At 40.7% G+C, this 26,164-nt stretch overlaps 1 protein-coding gene across 1 annotated transcript; it reads left to right on the forward strand.

The window, feature by feature from the left end:
* The first annotated feature begins 21,928 nt into the window (after positions 1 to 21,928).
* LOC134660051 (cytochrome P450 4C1-like) lies at positions 21,929 to 25,859 on the forward strand. Its single transcript, XM_063515752.1, has 5 exons — positions 21,929 to 22,012; positions 23,128 to 23,299; positions 24,695 to 24,784; positions 25,245 to 25,358; positions 25,633 to 25,859. Exons 1-5 carry the CDS (start codon positions 21,929 to 21,931, stop codon positions 25,857 to 25,859), a joined length of 687 nt encoding a protein of 228 aa, XP_063371822.1.
* Positions 25,860 to 26,164: the final 305 nt, after the last annotated feature.

Consider the following 26,164-nt stretch of genomic DNA (forward strand, 5'->3'; position numbering starts at 1 on the left):
AAGTTTTCACCTCAGCAGCTCCAACAAGGGTACTTTGCTACTTAAAAACAGTGAGCAAAATATCATCATCTTCCTCGCGTTGTCCCGGCATTTTGCCACGGCTCATGGGAGCCTGGGGTCCGCTTGGCAACTAATCCCAGTAATTGGCGTGGGCACTAGTTTTTACGAAAGCGACTGCCATCTGACCTTCCAACCCAGAGGGTAAACTAGGCCCGTATTGGGATTAGTCCGGTTTCCTCACGATGTTTTCCTTCACCGAAAAGCAAAAAATATATATGTATTTATTACGAAATTTCACGAGAATCGGTTGGGAAATGTAGCCTATAGCCTCGTCTTGCGCAGTGTGATTTTTAAAGGACTTAATCCACCATTAGTAAGTTATGAATAAAAAGCCTGGATAAGTTTAGATTATACTGTTTTTTTTTATAAATTGTATAATACAGATGTAAATCACAATGAAACAAATTACTTGGGGCATTATCTATGAAAAGGGACCTTATTGTCGATGGCGCTTACGCCGCACAGCGTCGCGCGGCATTGTATTTATATCGGAGCATCGTTAATAATGGCGTAACCGCCATCGACAATTAGGTCCCTTTTCATAGATAACGTCACATTTGATTTTATCTATCTAATACCTTTAAATTCGCATTTCTTGTTTATTTATTTATATACACTACAATAATATAGCTTTACATTAGGTATACAGTATTTTATTGAATAATGTATTTTTCTCAAAAATGAACGGCAAAGTCGACGTTGCCGGTTAAAAAATAGGTCGCGAAGTGCGTAGTTTATGGTCATTCAAAAAATTAAAAAGTTAAAAACATTGCAGTCTCGATTTCGGGACTGCAATGTCGCATACAAATTCCATTATTTAACGAGTTCCAAACTTTTTAAAACTTTAAATGGCCATATCAAATGAAGGCATAGGTCCCTTAAACAGCCAAACAGATGAAATGAAATGAAATGAAATAGTTTATTTCAGGCAACTAGTGGCCCATACATAAATACCTTAAAACTAGCATACATATTATAAAAATACATACACACAAAAATACATATTATATATATAGATGATCAGCACTTATTATAAAGCCTATAACAGACTATCGCACCGCACCGCGACCTTGGAGCGTCGCACCCATAAGTGAGAGCGAGAAAGAGATATCTGTTTCACCCATAAGTGAGAGCGAGAAAGAGATATCTGTTTCACCCATAAGTGAGAGGGAGAAAGATATCTGTTTCTCGCTCTCACTTATGGGTGCGACGCTCCAAGGTCGCGGTGCGGTGCGATCGTCTGTTACAGGCTAAATGTTGGTACCGCGACTATTTAGGTGTCTCAAATAGGTTGGCGTATTTTCAGCAGAAAAATACACTTCTTTTTTTTTTTTAAAGGCGGCAAGCAAATTTTTTTAATGGTTGTATTTTTCTGTGAAAATTAGAACGTTGCTTCTGTAAGTTCTGTAAAATATTTCTATTTCTTGCACCATTTTTGAGAAAAGCACTATATATGACTCGGCTGGAAGGCTACTTGCTGGCTTCGGATTCAATTAAACGGACTCCCAAGGTCGTCCGTTTAAAACGAATCCTCAGCCAGCAAGTAGCTACTTCCGAACCTCGACAATAATGTACTATAACTTTAAGGATTAATTATAGTTTTTATACAAATTAAAAGCAATACTGAAAAAATTGTGTATTTTTATTTCAATAGATGTCCTATAAATCGCTTCATTAAACTTATATCGTAAAAGTACAATATAATTCCATCAGAGGATTTTATGTGCTATAAGGACCATAGGGATTGCAATCCGGTCCGGCGGATCCGGTAATCCGGCCGGATCCGGCACATTTTACAAGCTACCGGATCCGGCAAAATTCACCGGATCCGGTAAAATGAATCAAAGATATAAAATAACGCTAAAATTTAAAAGTCCTCGCCAATATTCGAACGTCGCTCGACGCGCGCGATATATGCGGTGCGGCTGCGACGTTGCCGTTCTATTTTCTCGCTCGCAAACAGCAAAATAGAAAAATGTGAATAAAATTTCACGTTTTCTCCATAGTAAATGTATGGAAAAAGTTTTTATTAATTTGTGGCTTTTTAGTACATTATCGAAAGTTGACCCCTAGGAAACTATTGATACTGGATAGGAATGGAATCGATTGGCATAAAAAATAGCATGTGAAAAATAAAAGTTTTCATTTTCATACAAATTGTATGGGAAAAGTTTTCCTCGATTTGTGGCTTTTCTAGCCGGAATTTTTTTTTGGTTCTATACAAGCTTTTGATCCTCAATAGGAATGGGATCGATTGGCATCAAAAAAAAAAGTTTGTCATAAATGACCTTTTTCTCGCACCCTGTATGTTTTTTCCAAAATCTGTAAAAGCCAATCTTCATTAATTTGAAATCGAGGGAAGGTCTTCTAAGACCGTTTTCTCGTAGCAGCACGGGATCTGGTAGCTGCCCTCACTGACCCAAAAAGAAAATCCACCCTGTATACCTACGTGTCCAGTCCCTATCCCGTCGTAAAGCAAATTTCTGCCAAAAAGTAATGAATGCCAAATGTTAAGAAAATTAATAATCATCCGGGTAATTACTTAGTTTTTGAAGGCGGTGCCAAACCAACAAAAAATTCTTTGCTGCGAATTAGAAAAAAAATACGAGTATGTAGTACCTACAAGAACTAAATTAATGAGTACCTAAACAAGTATGTCTTTACGAGTATAATATGGTATAATGCAAGTAAGTGCAGCGTTCTTCGTTGTCTAAAATATCGGTTCTCTAAAATTTTGGTTTGGTTGGCACCGACTAAGTTATTTTGTTGTGGTTTTCTTTTTGTTTATTTTTTTATTCTTTTTTATTTTTTATACGGTGTAGTAATTTAGTCAAGGAAAATATCAGCATTCTAGAGTCTGTGCGGAAAGAGAAGAGTCGTGGAAAGTATGGGGCCCAATACATAATAATAATAATAATAACGCCCACCACCCCCGCCCGCCTCGTCCAGTTCCTCGTCCACACCGTCGTCAGTTCAGTCCACGAGTTCGCAACGGCGCCTGACACAGACGGGTCCAGTGACGAGAGCGGGCCGCCGCCGCCGCCGCCACGACCACCTGCGCGACGAGGGCGGCCACCGCTGCCGGCACGCTTGGGGCCTGCGGGACATCCTGCCCCGCCCACGGCTCCCGCTGCCGGTGGTATAGTGCGACGCATGCGATGGACTCGACAAATGAACGAGAACGTCATGCGCGCCTATTATGGGGCTACAGAGGGGGGAACACAACTATCCGCCTATCGTTCAAGAATACTGCCTCTGTTTCAGGTTCTTGAACCCACCATCACCGTGTCGGAGCAGCGATTATCGGATCAGGTGCGCGTCATTCAGCGGCTAAAGCGGTTGGATGACTCGACACTTGATCGGCTTCGCCTGGAGGCTCTCTCTGCTTGCGCGGCCTCCACCTTGGCGCAGGACCCGCCCGCGACGTCGCCGAATCCGGTGCCGACACCCGACCAGGCACCGGGGGCACCGCGGGTGGATCTCAGCGCCGACGAGGAGGAGATCGCGCAGTGTGTGAGTAGTACAGCCAATGAGCAATTGAGGAGGACTCTGGATGAGGCGATTACGCAGTATCGCTCCACTCCCAACACTAGGCCACGATTACCACGTTTGCCTATGAATAGACGCAATCTAGCGCTAATGGGAGCCCTAAACGCTTTACTAGAGCCATATCTACGGACTAGTAAAGATTTAGATGATACGCACGCGATCATGTATTGCGGAGCCATCGCGGCGTGCCGTGTTGCACGAGTCAAGCTTCCGGACTCTGAACGTGCACCTAGGACCGCCGGAGGTGCCCCCGCATGGCAAATACGGATCGAGCGACGTATCAGCTCTTTTAGGACTCTGATTGCAAAGCTGATCTGCTTTAGGGGGGGCAACAACCGCCCCCGAGTAATGCGCTTTGTGAATCAGGCGTTCGTGGGGACGGGTATTGAGCCCCGCGACTATATTGCCAATATCACGGAGCGCATCGACTTTCTTAAGCAGAAAGTCTATGCATGGGCAAACCGTATTCGCCGCTACAGAGAGCGTGTGGATCGATTCCAGCAGAATCGTCTTTTCCAGAGTGACCAAAGGAAGGTGTACCGAAAGTGGGAGGAAACTAACCTTCGTGAGTCCGACACGCAGCCGCCGGATCCTACTGTCATGACTGACTTTTGGCGTAGCATCTGGTCGGTGCCTGTCGGACACACCGAGGGGAGTTGGATGAATGTTGTCGAGCGTGAATGCGAGTCCATCGAACCTATGGGGGTAGTCACTATCACCCCCGATGACGTAAGTTGTGCCATCCGCACGGCCCAGAACTGGAAAAGTCCTGGGCCGGATGGATTGCACAACTTCTGGCTAAAATGGTTCCGATGCTCGCACTCGTGCTTGGCAGCACAATTTCAACAAGCCCTTGAGCTTGGTTCTCTCCCACCTTCCTTAACAACTGGTGTCACCTTCCTGCTCTATAAGTCCGGTAGTACCACGGAAGCGAAGAATTACAGACCCATCACGTGCTTACCTACACTCTATAAGCTCCTTACATCCATTTTGAGGACAAAAATCAACGCGCACATTGTCGCTAACAATATTTTGGCCCCCGCTCAAAATGGATGTAGGGTTGGGTCCCGTGGTACTAAAGAGCTCCTCCTCATAGACATGACCATTTGCCAACAAATCCGGCGGAACAAGGAGGCCCTCTCGGCCGCTTGGATTGACTATAAGAAGGCCTATGATTCGGTGCCTCATTCATGGCTGGGGAGGGTCTTAGAGTTGTATAAAGTTGATGCAGCTTTGAGAGCCTTTCTAAGCGCATGTATGAGGCAGTGGACCACAGTCCTTCGTCAACCAGGAGGCGGGGATGACCGCCCTGGCCCGCAGGATTTCATAAGGATTGAGCGAGGAATATTTCAGGGTGATAGTCTGAGTCCCCTATGGTTCTGCCTAGCTCTGAATCCCCTCAGCACCCTGCTGAAGGATTTGGGTCTAGGTTGCCGGCTTCGGAGAGAGGGTGAAGTCATTTCTCACCTTCTGTACATGGATGACCTCAAATTATTTGCACCAAATAACCAAGACTTGAAGGAGCTACTGAACACCACCGAAGTCTTCAGTAGTGCCATCAACATGGAGTTTGGTGTCGATAAATGTGCGGTTATGCATGTACAGCGGGGGAGGGTTGTAAATTCAACAAATTTACAACCTTCTGAGACAATGTCTTTCAGATCTATCTCTGAATCAGAAACCTACAAATACCTTGGTATGTCACAGTCGTTGGGTATTGAGGACGAGGGTATTAGACGGTCGGTGAAGGAGCGCTTTTTCAGTCGGCTCACAAAAGTCCTTAACAGTCTTTTGTCAGGAGGCAACAAAGTGCGCGCCTTCAACGCCTGGGTAATGCCCCTACTCACATACTCCTTTGGCATACTAAGGTGGACTCAGACCGAGCTGGACGCCCTGGATCGGAGGGTCCGATCACTGCTCACCGCACATCGCATGCTACACCCACGCTCGTCGGTTATGAGATTGTACATCCCACGGAAATGTGGAGGCCGAGGCTTCCTAAACGCCAAGGATCTCCACAACCGCGAGGTGTACAATCTCAGGAATTATTTCCTTAACAACGAGTGTGGGATGCATCGTGATGTGGTGGCAGTAGACAGGAACCTCACGCCGCTCTCCTTGGCAAACGAGAACTGGCGCAAACCTGTGGTACTAAGTACTGCGGATCGCAAGGCGGCATGGGAGAGTAAGGTGCTACACGGGCGGTTCTACAAGGCCCTCACGGGACCCGATGTGGACCTGCTCGCGTCGGTGAACTGGTTACGATTCGGGGACCTCTTCGGAGAAACCGAGGGTTTTGCCTGTGCAATTGCGGACGAAGTAATGACGACGAACAACTATCGGAAATATATCCTGAGGGACGGTACGGTCGACATTTGTCGGGCATGCCGCCGTCCCGGAGAGTCACTCAGGCATATCATTTCCGGTTGTTCTCATCTTGCTAACGGCGAGTACTTGCACAGACATAATCTCGTAGCCAGGATTATTCACCAGCAGCTTGCTCTTCTATACGGTCTTGTGGACCGCGAAGTACCGTACTACAAGTATTCACCTGTGCCGGTTCTCGAGAATGGCCGTGCCACGCTCTATTGGGATCGATCTATTATCACTGACAGGACTATTGTAGCCAATAAGCCTGACATTGTGATAATAGATCGAGCGCAACGCCGGGCCGTGCTCGTTGACATCACCATCCCCCATGATGAGAATCTCGTGAAAGCCGAGAAGGACAAGTCCAGTAAGTACCTAGACTTGGCTCACGAGATAACCGCCATGTGGGATGTTGATTCGACGATCATTGTCCCGATAGTTGTATCAGCGAACGGTCTAATAGCGAAGAGTCTCGACCAACATCTTGAGAGACTCTCGCTAGGTGGTTGGATCAAGGGTCAGATGCAGAAGGCGGTGATCTTGGACACGGCGCGGATAGTCCGTCGGTTCCTCTCTCTGCAGCCCTGACCACCGGCAGCTTGGGCCTTGCCCCGCTGCTGGCGGCACCCTAGGTTAGGTTTTTTTTATAATATGTTTATAAGTATTTTGTATTGTTTTTGTAAGTGTTTTTGTATTTTATTTTTATATCCATATTATAAATTAACCTAACTTAAGATGATAAATAAATAAAGAGAATAATAATAATAATAATTATTTCCTTAACAACGAGTGTGGGATGCATCGTGATGTGGTGGCAGTAGACAGGAACCTCACGCCGCTCTCCTTGGCAAACGAGAACTGGCGCAAACCTGTGGTACTAAGTACTGCGGATCGCAAGGCGGCATGGGAGAGTAAGGTGCTACACGGGCGGTTCTACAAGGCCCTCACGGGACCCGATGTGGACCTGCTCGCGTCGGTGAACTGGTTACGATTCGGGGACCTCTTCGGAGAAACCGAGGGTTTTGCCTGTGCAATTGCGGACGAAGTAATGATGACGAACAACTATCGGAAATATATCCTGAAGGACGGTACGGTCGACATTTGTCGGGCATGCCGCCGTCCCGGAGAGTCACTCAGGCATATCATTTCCGGTTGTTCTCATCTTGCTAACGGCGAGTACTTGCACAGACATAATCTCGTAGCCAGGATTATTCACCAGCAGCTTGCTCTTCTATACGGCCTTGTGGACCGCGAAGTACCGTACTACAAGTATTCACCTGCGCAAGTTCTCGAGAATGGTCGTGCCACGCTCTATTGGGATCGATCTATCATCACTGACAGGACTATTGTAGCCAATAAGCCTGACATTGTGATAATAGATCGATCGCAGCGCCGGGCCGTGCCCGTTGACATCACCATCCCCCATGATGAGAATCTCGTGAAAGCCGAGAAGGACAAGTCTAGTAAGTACCTAGACTTGGCTCACGAGATAACCGCCATGTGGGATGTTGATTCGACGATCATTGTCCCGATAGTTGTTTCAGCGAACGGTCTAATAGCGAAGAGTCTCGACCAACATCTTGAGAGACTCTCGCTAGGTGGTTGGATCAAGGGTCAGATGCAGAAGGCGGTGATCTTGGACACGGCGCGGATAGTCCGCCGGTTCCTCTCTCTGCAGCCCTGACCACCGGCAGCTTGGGCCTTGCCCCGCTGCTGGCGGCGCCCTAGGTTAGGTTTTTTATAATATGTTTATAAGTTTTTGTATTGTTTTTGTAAATGCTTTTGTATTTTATTTTTATATCCATATTATAAACAACCTGAAAAATAAATAGAGTGAATAATAATAATAATAATAATCTTTATTTCCAAAAATACAAATTACAGAGTGTGGCGGGGTCTCCGCACTAGGCTTCGCCTGTGTCGCGGTGTACCAGGAATACATTTTAACCAACAGAATGATAGTTACTAACATAAAGTCCAGCTTTTGGCAAAATAAACTTATAACTTTCCACGACTCTTCTCTTTCCGCACAGTGTCTAGCACCACAGACGATTTTGCTCGCTGTTTTTAAGTAGCAAAGTACCCTTGTTCGAGCTGCTGAGGTGAAAAAAACATTGCTCTAGCTTCAAAACCCACGGAGGAAACAGTCGAGTACGTTTGTATGGAGAAATGACCACTCCTGTTGGCTCATGCACCCGACTTGTGAAGGCCGCGTCACTCGTACTCGTCACACGTCATCCAATACGGTACATGCAACGCGTGCTATGTCATCTCAAATTTCGAGTAGGTACTTACATAGAAAGATGAAAAATAAATTAATAACCATAAACAGTTCATACATTTGACGCATTATTAGAGTTTTAAACTAGAAATTATTCATATCACGTAATGTGAAGATTAAGGCATCATTTAGGTACTACACGAGTAGCTATAAAACAATTCAAAGGACGAGCTGTGAGTACCATCCCTTACCTTTCTCTCACCCCTACACATTGTCACAATTGGTGGAGGTTGCGAAACCCCGAATTAGGTCTAATATTTTCTTGTTTGGCAATTTAGTACGTATCGGTAACAATTGTCCGACACAGAAGTAAAAACTGAAAAAACCGTTACTCGAGTGTCGGACATGTTTAAATATTTTAAGTCGTTAAATTTGGAAAATTTTAATCCGGCTATCAGACAACTACATTAATACGATTGAAACAGAAAAAATTTCGCCTACCTACTCCATCGACGTGCCTTAACGGTCAAAAGGTCGGTCAAACGTGAACAAAATCGAGTCGATAAAAATAAGTTAAAAGTGTTGCAAAAAATGCTCGCGGAGTTACCAATTTGTGATGGCAAGGTGGCCAAACAAATCATTAAATTTATTATCAGCGTGGATAAAAATCCTCAACTCCAGCTAGTTCCCCAGTCAGAGTATGTGACCTGGATAATGACCAGGACAACTGGGTTTCTGGCGGATTGGTGATTCCGTCGGGCAGCCGCGTTACATAATTGGCAAGATATTAAAATACTGATTTTAAGCGAGTAATTTAACACACTGTAATTTGGACAATTCAAAGGACGAGCTGTGAGTACCATCCCTTACCTATCTCTCACCCCTACACATTGTCACAATGCTTTAAGTTTTCAAAATTATGATGATTTCCTTTCAAAACTGGGTAGCTCGTGGAAATAAATAATGTAAGCAAGGTACACCAGGATACAGCCAGGCAATAACCCTTGAAACCAAAACAATTCGAGCGAGCTCTCAATTGCAGCGGTTCTTGGGCACACGGAAAGCCCGGAAAGGTTTTTTGTTGTTCCGATGTGTGAAAACAACTGTCTGATAATACATAATAATATGTATTAGCGCGCTATAATAAATAATACATTTTATATCCTTAATAAATATGTTGTATGTAAAAAAAGGTTGGCCGACCAGAGCGCTATTAAAAGGCGCTGTGTACTTTTTAAAAGACAGGTGACAAGTATCACGAAGTCAGCTTACATTATTACTTAGGTCACAATGCAGACGTTACAAAATGGCTCATTGGCGATCGATTCTTACAATAATAAACAATTTTCCACAAATCACGAGCAAGAATTATGATGAAAAAAAAAGAAAAAACCCAGGTAAATAATAGACACTATAACAAATAACACTATTAGACATCCTTGAGACGTCATGATACGGTCGAGTTACCTTGCACGAAGGTCCTTGGACACATAGTATGTTTATCTATATATATAAATGCAAGTGTCCTGACTGACTGACTGACTGACTGACTGACTGACTGATTCATCAACGTAGAGCCGAAACTACAAAAGCTAGAAAGTTGAAATTTGCACACTAGGTTGCATTTGTAAAGTGTACAAGAGATAAGAAACGATTTTGAAAAATTCAACCCCTAAGGGGGTTAAAAAGGGGATGAAAGGTTGTATGGGGTTCAAGTTTTAGTTTAAGCTAGGAATTTGAAACTTGGTGAAAATGTATTATATTAAAAAACAAGAAAACGAATTTCCGCGTTTTAGAAAATTCATCCCCCAAGGTGGTGAAAAAGGGGTTGAAAGTTTGTATGGAGATCAAATATTTTTGTGAGTGTGGGAGTTGAAACTTTGTATATGGGTATATTATTATAAGACAGGAAAAGTAATTTCAGCGTTTTTGAAAATTAATCCCCTAACAGGGTTAAAAAGGGGTTGAAAGTTTGAATCCATTACAAATGCTTTGAAACTTCTTAGAAAGGCATAATAGCCGATTATAAAAAAAAGTAATTGCGACGTTTTAGGAAATTCAACCCCTAAGGGGGTAAAAAAGGGGATGAAACTTTGTCTTGGGGTGCAAATTTTATTTTAAGCTAGGACCTTGAAACTTTGCAAAAAGGTATTAAATTAAAAAACAAGAAAACGAATTTCAGCGTTTTTAAAAATTCATCCCCCGAGGTGGTGAAAAAGGGGTTGAAAGTTTGTACGGAGATCAAATATTATTGAGAGTGCGGGGCTTGAGTCTTTGTATAAAGCCATATTATTAAAACTTAAGAAAAGTAATTTCAGCGTTTTTAAAAATTCATCCCTTAAAAGGGTTAAAAAGGGGACGAAAGGTCGTATGGGGTTCAAGATTTATTTTAAGCTAGGAATTTGAAACTTTGTGAAAATGTATTATATTAAAAAATAAGAAAACCAATTTCAGCGTTTCCGAAAATTCATCCCCCAAGGTGGTGAAAAAGGGGTTTAAAGTTTGTATGGAGATCAAATATTTTTGTGAGTGTGTGACTTTAAACTTTGTATATGGGTATATTATTATAAGACAGGAAAAGTAATTTCAGCGTTTTTAAAAATTCATCCCCTAACAGGGTTAAAAAGGGGTTGAAAGTTTGAATCCATTACAAATGCTTTGAAACTTTTTAGAAAGGCATAATAGCCGATTGCAAAAAAAAGGAATTGGGACGTTTTAGGCAATTCAACCCCTAAGGGGGTAAAAAAGGGGATGAAACTATGTCTTGGGGTGCAAATTTTATTTTAAGCTAGGACCTTGAAACTTCGCAAATAGGTATTAAATTAAAAAACAACAAAACAAAGTTCAGTGTTTTTAAAAATTCATCCCCCGAGGTGGTAAAAAAGGGGTTGAAAGTTTGTACGGAGATCAAATATTTTTTAGAGTGCGGGACTTGAATCTTTGTATAACGCCATATTATTAATTCTCAAGAAAAGTAATTTCAGCGTTTTCAAAAATTCATCCCTTAAAAGGGTTAAAAAGGGGTTGAAAGATTGTATAGGGTTTAAATTTTATTTTAACCTACGAATTTGTAACTTCGTAAAAAGTTATTTCATTAAAAGAGAAGAAAACTAATGTTAGCGTTTTTCAAAATTCAACGTTTAAGGTGGTGAAAAAGGGGTTGAAAATTTGTATGGAGGTCAATATTTTTTGTAAGTACGGGACTTGAATCTTTGTATAATGACATATTATTAGAATACGAGAAAAGTAATTTCAGCGTTTTTAAAAATTCATAGCCTATAAGGGTCCAAAAGGGGTTGAAAGTTTGTATAGGGTTCAAATTGTATTTAAAGCTAGGAACTTGAAACTTCGTAAAAGGTATTTTATTAAAAAACAAAAAAACCTATTCAGCGTTTTTAAAAATTCATCTCCCGAGGAGGTGAAAAAGGGGTTGAAAGTTTGTATGGAGATCAAATATTTTTGAGAGTGCGAGACTTAAATCTTTGTATAAAGCTATAGTATTAGAACACAAGAAAACTTATTTCAGCGTTTTTAAAAATTCATCCCATAACAGGGTTAAAAAGGGATTGAAAGATTGTATAGGTTATAATTTTATTTAAAGCTAGGAACTTGAAGCTTCGTAAAAAGGTATTTTATTAAGAGAAGAGAAAACTAATTTCAGAGTCTTTGATAATTCATCCCCCAAGGTGGTGAAGGGGGTCGAAAATTTGTATGGAACCCAAATATTTATTGGAGTGCGGGACTTGAATCGTTGTATAAAGGCATATTATTACAATACAAGAAAAGTAATTTCAGCGTTTTTAAAAATTCATCCCCTAAAAGTTTAAACAGGGGTTGAGACTAGGTAGAGGGTTCAAATTTTATTTAAAGCTAGGAACTTCAAACTTCGTAAATAGGTAGTTAGGTAGTAGATTTTATTAAATAGTGGACTTGAAAATCTTCTGGGGGTTATCGAGATTATCGAGAACAATTTTATTCAGTTAGGGGCTTGAAACTTCGTAGCCAGGTTGTGAAAGACAAATCTCATGCGTTGTATAATAATTAACAAATGATTAACCGTCCCTACTGCTATCTTTTGCTGCATAATGTTCTAAGCTAATGTAGAATTTATAACCACCAATATACAAATCCACGCGTACGAAGTCGCGGGCAACAGCTAGTTAATATATATAAATGCAAGTGTCCTGACTGACTGACTGACTGACTGACTGACTGACTGATTCATCAACGCAGAGCCGAAACTACAAAAGCTAGAAAGTTGAAATTTGCACACTAGGTTGAATTTATAAAGTGTACAAGAGATAAGAAGCGATTTTGAAAAATTCAACCCCTAAGGGGGTTGAAAAGGGGATGAAAGGTTGTATGGGGTGCAAGTTTTATTTTAAGCTAGGAATTTGAAACTTTGTAAAATTGTACTATATTAAAAAACAAGAAAACTAATTTCTGCGTTTTCGAAAATTCATCCCCCAGGGTGGTGAAAAAGGGGTTGAAAGTTTGTATGGAGATCAAATATTTTTGTGAGTGTTGGACTTGAAACTTTGTATATGGGGATATTATTATAAGACAGGAAAAGTAATTTCAGCGTTTTTCAAAATTCATCCCCTAACAGGGTTAAAAAGGGGTTGAAAGTTTGAATCCATTACAAATGCTTTGAAACTTCTTAGAAAGACATAATAGCCGATGACAAAAAAAAGGAATTGCGACATTTTAGGTAATTCAACCCCTAAGGGGGTAAAAAAGGGGATGAAACTTTGTCCTGGGGTGCAAATTTTATTTTAAGCTGGGACCTTGAAACTTCGTAAAAAGGTATTAAATTAAAAAACAAGAAAACTAATTTCAGCGTTTTTAAAACTTCATCCCCCGAGGTGGTAAAAAAGGGGTTGAAAGTTTGTACGGCGATCAAATATTTTTGAGAGTGCGGGACTTGAATCTTTGTATTTGGGGATATTATTAGAAGACAGAAAAAGTTATTTCAGCGTTTTGTAAAATTCATCCCCTAACAGGGTTAAAAAGGGGTTGAAAGTTTGTATGGAGTTTAAATTTTATTTTAAGTTAGGAACTTGAAACTTCGTAAAAATATATGTTATTAAAATACAAGAAAACTAATTTCAGCGTTTTTGAATTATCATCCCCTAAGGTGGTGAAAAAGGGGTTGAAAGTTTGTATGGATATCAAACATTTTTTCGAACGCGGGACTTGAATCTTTGTATTTCGGGATATTATTAAAATACAGGAAAAATAATTACAGCGTTTTGTAAAATTCATCCCTCAACAGGTTTAAAAAGGGGTTATAAGTTTTAATCCATTACAAATGCTTTGAAACTTCTTAGAAAGGCATAATAGCCGATTACAAAAAAAGTAATTGCTACGTTTTTGGAAATTCAACCCCTAAGGGGGATAAAAAGAGGATGAAAGTTCGTCTTAGGGTGCAAATTTATTTTAAGCTAGGTACTTGAAACTTTGCAAAAAGGTATTAAATAAAGATACAAGAAAACTAATTTCAGCGTTTTTGATAATTCATCCCCTAAGGTGGTGAAAAAGGGGTTGGAAGTTTGTATGGATATCAAACATTTTTTCGAACGCGCGACTTGAATCTTTCTATTTGGGGATATTATTAGAAGACAGGAAAAGTTATTTTAGCGTTTTGTTAAATTCATCCCCTAACAGGGTTAAAAAGGGGGTTGAAAGTTTGTATAGGGTTCAAATTTTATTTAAAGCTACAAACTTGATACTTCGTAAAAATGTATTTTATCAAAAGAGAAGAAAACTAATGTCAGAGATTTTGAAAAAGGGAAAAAGGGGTTGAAAATTTGTATGGAGGCCAAACATTTTTTTGAGGGCGGGACTTGAATCGTTGTATAAAGGCATATTATTAGAATACAAGAAAAATAATTTCAGCTTTTAAAAAAATCATCCCCTAAAATGGTTAAAAAGGGGTTGAAAGTTTGTATAGGGTTCAAATTTTATTTAAAGCTAGGAACTTCAAACTTCGTAAATAGGTAGTTAGGTAGTAGGTTTTATTAAATAGAGGACATGAAAATCTTCTAAGGGGGTTTGAGGGATTATATCGAGGACAATTTTATTCAGTTAGGGGCTTGAAACTTCGTAGCTTGTGAAAGACAAAGTCTCATGCGTTGTATAATATTAGTAATTAATAAATGATTAACCGTCCTACCGCAATCTCTTGCTGCATAATGTTCTAAGCTAATGTAGAATATACAACCACCAATATACAAATCCACGCGTACGAAGTCGCAGGCATCAGCTAGTTAATAATAAACATGTGTTAAAAAACAGGCTGTAAAAAAAATATACATACCTATCCACTCACATGATTCCGATTTTAAAAAAAGGTGCTCTGAATTGCTCTACCATTTCGCAGATACGACGGCACAGTGTCATGATATTTTCAAAAATCGATAACTTTACTTCTGCTAAAGCATTTGCAACGATTCTTTCGGTTTTTTAATGTTAAGGAAACAAAGAATTTATTTTACTAGAGCATTGTGCTGTTATACTAAAAATAATTATTAAAAATTCACAAAGTTTACCCAATGAAATAATGTTCGCGTTATAGTAGAAAACTATTTTTAATTAAAAATCTAAATCGATAACGATTTTTGTATTCAATTTAAAGAAGACTTAATAAGCTTTCAATTGGTACTAAACACCTTGATAGCTCACCTATGAAATCAGTGCTTAAACACAGAACAATAGTACAAGTGTCTAAATGCGAAGGCCGAAGGCCGAGCTCCGCGTAGGGCCGAAGGCCCGAAGCGTCCAGGCTGTCAGTGCTTAAACACAGAACAATAGTATAAGTGTCTAAATGCGAAGGCCGAAGGCCGAGCTCCGCGTAGGGCCGAAGGCCGGAAGCGTCCAAGCTGTCAGTGCTTAAAAACAGAACAGTAGTATAAGTGTCTAAATGCGAAGGCCGAAGGCCGAGCTCCGCGTAGGGCCGAAGGCCCGAAGCATCCAGGCTGTCAGTGCTTAAACACAGAACAATTGTTTAAGTGTCTCAATGCGAAGGCCGAAGGCCGAGCTCTGCGTAGGGCCGAAGGCCCGAAGCGTCCAGCCTGTCAATGCTTAAACACAGAACAATAGTATAAGTGTCTAAATGCGAAGGCGGAAGACCGAGCTCCGCGTAGGGCCAAAGGCCCGAAGCGTCCAGGATGTCAGTGGTTCAACACAGAACAATAGTACAAGTGTCTAAATGCGAAGGCCGAAGGCCGAGCTCCGCGTAGGGCCGAAGGCCCGAAGCGTCCAGGATGTCAGTGCTTAAACACAGAACAATAATATAAGTGTCTAATTGCGAAGGCCGAAGGCCGAGCTCCGCGTAGGGCCGAAGGCCCGAAGCGTCCAGGCTGTCAGTGCTTAAACACAGAACAATAGTATAAGTGTCTAAATGCGAAGGCCGAAGGCAGAGCTCCGCGTAGGGCCGAAGGCCCGAAGCGTCCAGGATGTCAGTGGTTCAACACAGAATAATAGTACAAGTGTCTAAATGCGAAGGCCGAAGGCCGAGCTCCTCGTAGGGCCGAAGGCCCGAAGCGTCCAGGCTGTCAGTGCTTAAAAACAGAACAGTAGTATAATTGTCTAAATGCGAAGGCCAAAGGCCGAGCTCCGCGTAGGTAAGCGCGTAAGTACTTAATCACAGAATAATAGTACAGGTGTCTAAATGCAAAGGCCGAAGGCCGAGCTCCGCGTAGGGCCGAAGGCCCGAAGCGTCCAGGCTGTCAGTGCTTAAACACAGAACAATTGTGTAAGTGTCTCAATGCGAAGGCCGAAGGCCGAGCTCCGCGTAGGGCCGAAGGCCCGAAGCGTCCAGCCTGTCAATGCTTAAACACAGAACAATAGTACAAGTGTTTAAATGCGAAGGCCGAAGGCCGAGCTCCGCGTAGGGCCGAAGGCCCGAAGCGTCCAGGATGTCAGTGCTTAAACACAGAACAATAGTATAAGTGTCTAAATGCGAAGGCCGAAGGATGTCAGTACTTAAACACTGGACGCTCCGGGCCTTCTGCCCTACGCGGAGCTGGGCCTTCGGCCTTCGCATTTACACACTTGTACTATTGTTCTGTGTTTAGAACTGACCTCCTGGATGCTTCGGGCCTTCGGCCCTATGCGACTTCAGCCTTTGGATCTTGCGATTTAGACACTTGTACTAAAATACTTGGAAAAGTTACGGGAGGCGCGCGTCTGTCGGACGCTTCGGACCTTCGAATCGGTCGTACGCAGAGCTCAGCCTTCGGCCTTTGCATTTAGTTAGACACTGTACTATTGCTTTGTGTTTGAATATCGAAGTCGCCATATACCATCTCGCGGATGCTTGATGTATTATAATAATTTTGAGTAATATCTTAAATTTTATCTGTAAAGATTATTTGGGGTCATAATTATTCACTGTATCTAAATGAACTGGAATACAGCATTTGATGGGAAATTTTAAAATAATCAATTACAGCGTCACACCTATTTAATTATATGATCAATTCATTTTGGAGTCAGGAATGTAACGATTAGGTACTATTTTTTTGTAAATAACACATCAATATTACGAGAATACATATTTTATACGGGTAATACACGTTTTATAGCAAACTCATTCGTGTCTTTTCTGTAGCCATCGCAAATTTAAGGGAATCTAAAAGCATTTTTTTACGCAGCACCTTTACAGGCGGAATAACTTTTTTCAGTACTTGAGACTCAAATGAGAAAAACGGGATATATATGTACCTACCAGAGTCGTTACCTTTTATAGTATTGTCCACAGAAGTGACCTTTTCTAAAATGTGTTTTACCCATACATCACAAAATACCCAACTAAGATAGTAATTAGCAATAGGAACTCAAGATTGTCAAGCAGCCGCCATACGTTTGTTCTACGTGTTCTAACTCGCGCCGCCGCGCCGCCATAGATTCTAAATGCTTTATTTGAGGAGATTAGCATGTTTAAATAGGGTAAAGGGTATGTAAAGAATCGTTTTTGCTTTATCTTACTATTTAAAGTATTTTCCGTCAGTCTTGTGCCTTAATTTTTGCACACGGTGGCCTCAAACAAGAGCAGTGATAAAAATTCTGTAAAAACTGTCACATTTTTATTTTTTTGCAGCTTATTATAATTCCACTTACTTCATTTAACTCATATTTCATTAAAATGAAATAAGATCTATCTAATGACACCAATTTTACCGAAATCGGTTAATGGGCTGATGAGTCATTACTAAATGAACACTGAAAATAGGGGTCATTTTAGCTCCGAATGCGTCGTTTCTAGCGCAGAATTAGCGCCATCTATGTCAGCGGCACATACTGTTCCGAGTAATGGCTACTTTCCTCTATATATCTATATCAAAACTAAGTTTATAGGTGTTATAGTTTCGGAGATATAAGCCGCCGCGCCATAACACTTTTACGTTACATCGGTTTTTGATCCGAGCTCCTCTACGGGTTTTTAAAGACGTTCACCTACGTTTCACGTCAATAACAAGCAAAACAACGGTCACCCATCCAAGTACTGACCCCGCCCGACATTGCTTAACTTCGGTCAAAAATCACGTTTGTTGTATGTGAGCTCCACTTAAATCTTTATTTTATTCTGTTTTTAGTATTTGTTGTTATAGCGGCAACAGAAATACATCATCTGTGAAAATTTCAACTGATACAGCCTGGTGACAGACGGACGGACGGACGGACAGCGGAGTCTTAGTAATAGGGTCCCGTTTTTACCCTTTGGGTACGGAGCCCTAAAAAGGATCTCCATCTTCCTTATCTAATCTAATCTAATACCCTTAAACGAGCAATTCTTGTTTATTTATTCTTTATTTATATATATATTTCGGGGATCTCGGAAACGGCTCTAACGATTTCGATGAAATTTGCTATACGGGGGTTTTCGGGGGCGAAAAATCGATCTAGCTAGGTCTTATCTCTGGGAAAACTCGCATTTTTGAGTTTTTATATGTTTTCCGAGCGACGCTCGGTCACCCAGATATTTAGAACATAAGAAAGCAAGCGACGCATTGTTTACAGTGTTATATCTAACGTTACATAGGAATAATTACAACTGACACTTTTAGCTATAAGATAAATATAATAGTCACGTTACAAATATTAGACCCAATAAGCCATGTCACCTTTATGATATTTATAATAGCAGAATAATAAGCAAAATAACAAACAACGACACCAAGATGTTTATGGTAATTTAATAACACAGTAAAATACGTAACATGTAGGTAGTCAAAACCAAGTATTGTAATTACACCTAGAATATAGAGTAGAATAATTTTAAGTACCTAATAATCTATCATATATTAACCACTGTTATTTTTTATGTTTAGTGAAATATTTTCAAGATTGTTTAAACTGTACTTACGACAAAAATATATGGTAACCTATTTTTGTCTCAAAAAAAAAAAACGGGGAAGATCTACTGTGGATAGGCACATGACGTGATGAGTGTTTACAGTCAACGCGTCATGTGATATTTAGAAATAGAAAATATATTTAAACAATTATAATTACATTTATGTGGTGATTCTTAAATTGTGGCCAGAAATATTTTTTTTTCATAAAAGTTTTTATTTTTCACATATTGTTACATATATCAAAAGAACATACAAAAAAGCAATTTTTGATGTATATGGTCAAGCTTAATACCCTCAGGATAGGTAAATAAAATTAGTACATAAACACGGTTGTGACAAAGTGTCCCTCAGTCGTGACATTTCGGCATTTTGGCGGCCAACTCCACTATTTTGATTTATATAATTATTTTAACATAGCCTAAGTTACTACCATGACTACGACAAACCTAATGACAGCTTATACGTTGAAATATGTCAAACTATAAATGCTGTAGAGCGTGACAAAGAAGTGGATACACATCATACATACATACACGCGAAAAACATTTTTCTGCTTTGGTAGTGGGGCAATAATTCAATTCAATTCAATATATTTATTTCAGACTGCATAGGTCCATAAAATTGTTAATAAATAATAGCAAATGATCTATAGCTAATAAAATACCATTTCTAAAGAGTATATATGCCTCTAAATTAATCAAACGAATTAATAATTTCACGACCACGTGTCTATATGTCCCAAACGAGGACTCAAAAGTCCGTGGCGGCATATAACTAGCTTAATCTTCAATGTATGACGTATATCTTATGTTACAAACAATAACGTGAAACTGGTAATTATTTTTAAATTTCAAACACGGCGGTGACGCGTTAATGTTGACCATTTTTACAAATTAACACAAATATTCTCCCATATAAATTCTCCCATCAGCCATTTGCAAATCTGACAACAACACAGTGTTGTCGTTCTTAAAAAACTTTTTTCTACTTCCGTACTTTTTTTTGTCATTTAAAGGGTCCTGCACACACCTTTAAAACCCTACCTTATAATTGTCAAGCCAAGTCTTTAGTCTATTCCCAAAAAAATAATTTGTGCATACACGCAGTATCTTTTTGGCGATTTTACGATACTTCGTGTAATGACCACTTAAAACATTGAATGCAATACAGTGTTGCCAACCTTATTTTAAATGTCATCACTGATAAATAAGTGAACCATAGACATGTTTTTTTTTATTTCATTCATTCATTCACTCTTTTCTCGCCCGTACCCTACATTTTTGCTACTTCTTGAATTAAAAAGATTTGTTAAATATATTAGAAACGGGTCACTCACGTATTTTAAGTCGAAAAACGCTCGACATGTTTCACTTCGTACCGAGAAGTGTCATCAGGAGCTTGCGTTTACGGCGGCGGACCGGCAGTTTCTAATATATTTAATATGTCTTTGTCTCACGGAAGTTTTGTTATTAAAAAGATTTGTTAAATTTTCAATTTTATTTCAAAGTCGTCGCTTGGTCGTAGAAAAAGTATTGTATGCAACGTTGTTTAACTGAGTCAAAAAATATTCGTGGCGTCTTTAATAACAATTTTCCGCTTCGCCTCAAATTGTTACTCACGCCATTCGCCTTTTTTGACCTCTCTTAAGCAACGGTTGCATAAAATACTATAAAAAGGCTGCCAGTAGTAAAGATAATTTTCACCTCAGCAGCTCGAACAAGGGTACTTTGATTCTTAAAAACAGTGAGCAAAATCGCATTTTGCTCACTGAGTGAGACAAAATGACATTCAAGTGGCCTTTATAGTCAAATGTCATTTCAACATGCGGGGTCTAATAAAAGTTCGACATACTTGGGTTCTATTATCTCTGTCCCTTTCACACTGTTAGCATAAAGACACAGACAAAAAAAGTTAAAACTACATTCAACGGTATATTCACGGTTTATCCACCGAAAAACTTCAGACCGCATCGTTCCAAACCACGTACGAGTATGAATTCTTAATAATCAGTTAATAAAATTAAAGTTTAAGATTTGATAAAAACTGATAAAATACTATATTTTAGGTATTTTATTGTACAATTAATATAATGAACTCAAAAAATACACAGATCATCACGCAAAATTAATTATTTTACTTTTAAGAATTTCTACCATAGTTGTACAATAGTATGTATCCGCAATTCGGACCGTATCTTACAAAGATTTTTTTTACAAAAAAAGTTGTCGATTACTTAGTTTATTATTACGTTTTGTTTTTGTGTTCTATTACGGTAATTAAACTTAATTGTTTGTAGGTATATCTTAAGAAAACACGAGTGCAGGTATTGATGAAGATGGATTACATTTTTCAAGTTGTCTAATATTTCTAGGTATGTTCTCACTGCTCAGGTGAAAACTGTTGAGTACTACACGAGATCAAAGTTATTTACATCTCGTGCGCTTTTGAGTCCCTTACTACGCTCAAGATTCTAAATTAGATTCACTCGCTACGCTCGTGAATCTATTATAGAATCTTTCGCTTGCACGGGACTCAAATAAGCACTCGAAGAAATATCAAACTTTGATCACTTGTTGTACAAATAACTATTTCTACCGAGTACTGCATGGTTATATTACCACGCGCGGCGGTGACACGAAAACTGATCACAAAATGTATGTTTTTTAAAATTGTATAAAGTCATTATATATCCATACAATTATTAAACCGTGTTGTAGAACAGAGATTAGTGTTTTATGTTTGATATAAATTCTTGCAAAATCACTACATTTTTCTTCAAAAAAAATTAAATTATCACTAAATCCGGGGAAGTCACACTACACGGTCCGTGACATTTCGAACTTGTAATTTTTTTAAATATGTTTTTAATACTCTTAGGACAATCAATTTAGGTTGACCTTAAACTAGAGGTAAATTGCTAAGTATATTGATATAGAGTTTACTTATTTTCTTAAAAATATAATTATGCTACTCTTACGTGTTACACAAAAAAGACATAAGAATAAGAACTACCCATGTAAAGGTCACCTAAATGCCACTCACGTAGATCCCATAGTATATAAGCCCGTTCTTACTAAATAAGTCATTCAGTACTCAACAGACTTTATTGTATTAATTACTACCCCGAACGCCAAACACTTCAGAAGATTGAGTTGCGGGAGGTTAGCACTTAACTACAGAACAATAGTTTATATATCAAAACGCTAAGGCCGCAGGCCGAGCTGGGCGTAGGGCCGAAGGCCCGGAGCGTCCGTCAGGAGCTAGCTTCCTGCAACATCCACAAGTGTCCTAATTGCGAAGGCTCGAAGCGTGCGGGAGAGGATCGCCTTGCTGGAGGTTAGTGCTTAAACTCAGAACATAATTACCTATGGTACAAGTGTTTAATTGCGAAAGCTCGAAGCGTGCGGGAGAGAAGCGCCTTCCCGCGAGGCCGAAGGCCGAGCTGCTGGAGGTTAGTGCTTAAATACAGAACATACCCATGGTACAAGTCTTTAATTGCGAAGGGCGAAGCCGAGCTCCGCGTAGGGCAGCGTCCAACAGGTGCATGTTTATTGCAACTTCCACAAGTAACTTAACTGCGAGGGCCGAAGGCCGAGCTCCGTGTAGGAGCCCGTTTTTGCGAAGGAACGTGAGACTCTTAATGAATTAATGATGAGATAGCAAATAGGTTTTAACCGTGCAGAATTAGCTTTTTGAGTTAGGTCAAGGATAAACTGTTTATATTTATATATTTTTAAGCGATTCATATCCAATACCGGGATCCCGGGATCCCGGTATTGATGAAGACAGTTTCGGTATTAATACCGGTATTGTGAGAAGTCCGGTATTTGGAAGCCCTACTCTCGGCTCTGGCTTGCCTTAATTGGCCGTCCAGAGAGGAGTCGTCAGAGCTATATGCTCCAGGGGTGGAAGTGAAAGATGCATAAGACGCGAGTTGGCACAGTGGCTGTTAACAGCCACTGGGTAGAAAGTGGCGCACACCTTTCGACACCCCTGAGCCGCTCACACCGATGTTGCTCCTGGTCGTCTTCGCCACGGCAGGCCCATTTAGTGCGCGGCAAGTCACCACCTGCCTCGATAACTTGTGAACACATTGTTATGGCAGGTGTCCGTACATCTTTGTAATAACCCAGTCTCATACTCCACCCAAACTTCAATCCATAGACCAGTATACTGTTCTCTTTTTCAACAATAGTCCCAATGCCTGCTGAGACCGGTTCATGGGTGTTTATTGTTGCACCTGGGAACGGGTTCCAGCAGGCGTTCTACATGACATAAAAGCTCTCCAAGGGGCCTCTACGTGTTGGATCTGTGTCCCCATGCAAGCCTATCAAAAAACCGGGATTATAGGCCCGTGATATCCAAGGAGATACAAATAATAATAATAATTTGAGCCTAGATACGTCCCACTGCTGGGCACAGGCGTCCTCTCATGCGCGAGAGATATAGTCCCCACGCTAGCCCAATGCAGATTGGAGACTTCACAATTAATCCAGGGTAATATAATTTAACCGAGTTAATTTAATCCGGTATTTTGACCCAAATTTACATCCGATTTAACCAAAGGTCAAGTACAGGAGGATGATCTGGCAGCTGTTATTGATGGCGTGTGCGCTGGGCGCGGCGTACTACCGGTGGTCGCGCAGGCGACTCTACAAGCTCGCGGCTGAGATACCGGGCTTACCTGACAGCTACCCCGTCATCGGACACGCCCACATCTTCGCTGGCAGCAACGAAGGTAAATTCATAACAAATTCATCTTTGGGAGGTCTGGAAACATTACTGACCACCGAGTAACACGGAACACAAGTGTGAAGCGCTCGGCCCGCTCGCCTTATAGAACGAAAGCATATTAGCATCTCCCGCCGAATATCCCTCTGCTTGATAGAAGTTTCTGGCATAGATGGTGGGCGGTAGGGTGCTACCGTCGTCTTTCAAGGTCGAGTTCGAGGCAAAAAGAGTACCTAAAAGATCGGCTTTCTCTAGTTACGCCACTGCCGCATTCACACAATACAATTGACTCGTCCGACACGGCGGGAACAATCAATGTTTTTGAAAATGAATTTATTGTTTTCGCCCGTTTTGGCGCCCCCCCTTGGACGGCGCCCGGCGCCCGGGGCCGGGCAGGCACGGGGTTCGTCCGTATGTCACAGCCACTTTTCTCCGAAACTATAAGAACTATACTATTGAAACTTGGTAAGTAGATGTATTCTGTGAACCGCATTAAGATTTTCACATAAAAATAGAAAAAAAACAAAAAAAGTATGGGGATACTTAGAACTGAAACTCAAAAATTTTTTTTTCTTCAAACCTATACGTGTGGGGTATCTATGGATAGGTCTTCAAAAATGATATTGAGGTTTCTAATATCATTTTTTTCTAAACTGAATAGTTTGCGCGAGAGACACTTCCAAAGTGGTAAAATGTGTGTCCCCCCCCTGTAACTTCTAAAATAAGAGAATAATAAAACTAAAAAAAATATATGATGTACATTACCATGTAAACTTCCACCGAAAATTAGTTTGAACGAGATCTAGTAAGTAGTTTTTTTTTTAATACGTCATAAATCGCCTAAATACGGAACCCTTCATGGGCGAGTCCGACTCGCACTTGGCAGCTTTTTTTTATTATGAGTATTACTATAGCTCCATTTTAAATTGGAATACATTATTTTTGTAGCCTTAAAATCCCATCTCACCCCCCTTTCATCCCTTCTCTCCCATTCATAACCCAACTCTCCCCGCGAACCCTACTCACCCCATTTTACGGTACCAAGGCAAACGGGAAACTATAAACCAAATTAAAATACATACAAAGAAAACTTATTTAGATAGGTGCCAATATCTTAGATGCGGGTTATAAGGGCTCAGTTTTCTTTACAGTACCTACATCTAATCTACACAGATACCCTGTGCAGTAATAAGCACATTACGTAACTATTATTAGGTACCTACGTCGAAAATTTAAATGGCCATATGTACTGTAGAACGTTGTACGATACACGTGCGAACAGGTAATTAGCAACTCGTGTCGATTGAAAACACCCCCCTCGGTCGTGTTTTAAAATTCGTCACTCGTTGCGAATTTCCTATTTTTCGCAATTGTATCGTAACAAATAACTATTTTCTTTCAGATATTATGCAAGCGTTACAAAAAATAGGTCGAATATCAAATCAGCACGATGGTCTTACAAGTTTTTGGCTGGCCAATAGGCTGTGTGTTGGTAAGAATACTGAGAATAATAAAATATTATTTCATGCAAAAAAATCGTTCATTCATAATTCATTTATTTATTACGTTCTTATAAATACGAGAATTTCGCATACGTACTAAATATTATTGTTTTACATCACAGGTGCGGTGGGGGCCGAGTGGATATGACTGCCGACTTTCAATCCGGAGGTCGCGGGTTCAAATCCTGGCTCGTACCAATGAGTTTTTCGGAACTTATGTACGAAATATCATTTGATATTTACCACTAGCTTTTCGGTAAAGGAAAACATCGTGAGGAGACCTGCATACATCTGCGAAGAAATTCAAAGGTGTATGTGAAGTCCCCAATCCGCATTGGGCTAGCGTGGGGACTATAGCCCAATCCCTGTCGCGCATGAGAGGAGGCCTGTGCCCAGCAGTGGGACGTATATAGGGTCAAATTATTTATTATTACATGAATTACATCACAGGTATGACGGACCCTGCGGCCATCGAGGTGGTTTCCAAATCGTGCCTGGACAAAGACGAATACATAATGAAGATATTGCAAACCGTCACAGGAAACGGTTCCGTATTTGCTCCAGGTAATTAGCAGGCGAGTCCGAGTCCGAGTCCGATTCGCACTAGTCCGGTTTTTTGACAGATTTTGATAACATTTGGTAACTTTAAAGAGCTCTTCATTCTGGGCGGAATAAACAAAACCCCAATCTGGGCCCAAAATAATTGTATGTAATTTTCCGTCGAATTACGAAAAATTCATAAGTTTTCGTAACTCAGTTAAACACCCTAAATTTGTTTTGTTAAAGTCTGCCAAGTTAGCTCATATAGACTCTATTCATGTTATTCTAACTGTTGCAGTAAATATTTGGCACCCTCGTCGCAAAATCAACGCCGCCTTCTTCAGCCGGAAGAATCTGAACCAGCTGGTGCCGGTGTTCGACGCGAAGAGTTCCATCATGGCCGACCTGCTGCGGGCCGAGGCGGGGGGCGGCGACTTCCCCATCTGGAGATATATCACCACGTTCACGGCCGATACAGTTTGCGGTAAAGAAAGTTTCGTACATTCCTTCAAGATTCCGATTTAAGCCACAATGTGGCAGAACCTACAACGTGCGGCGAGCCAATATGTGAGCACTGGCCGAGTATCCGAGTAAACACGAGCGCCTTTGAAGACTGACAGCGCGGTGCGCGGCAAGTCGGAAGTGCGGTGCGCGGCGGGTTCGTGAATCTTATCGGAATGCACAGAGGCACAGAATAAATAATAGTACTAAGTACAGAAGATTCACTCTATAACAAAAAGCGTCTATTACGACAAGCCCAAGCAGGCGTCCCCGTTCCGTAGCGGTGCGCGGCAACTTCTATGGCTGGCCACCAAAATTGGTGTGGACCG

This window comes from Cydia amplana, chromosome 26, assembly GCF_948474715.1.
Source record: "Cydia amplana chromosome 26, ilCydAmpl1.1, whole genome shotgun sequence".
Classification (NCBI taxonomy): Eukaryota; Metazoa; Arthropoda; class Insecta; order Lepidoptera; family Tortricidae; genus Cydia; species Cydia amplana.

Coding starts and splice junctions, on each gene's coding strand:
- LOC134660051 (XM_063515752.1), top strand. CDS start 21,929: ATGGTACAAGTGTTTAATTGCGAAAGCTCGAAGCGTGCGGGAGAGAAG. Junction 23,300..24,694: donor CTTCGCTGGCAGCAACGAAG/GTAAATTCATAA, acceptor ATTTTCTTTCAG/ATATTATGCAAGCGTTACAA. Junction 25,359..25,632: donor CGGTTCCGTATTTGCTCCAG/GTAATTAGCAGG, acceptor TAACTGTTGCAG/TAAATATTTGGCACCCTCGT.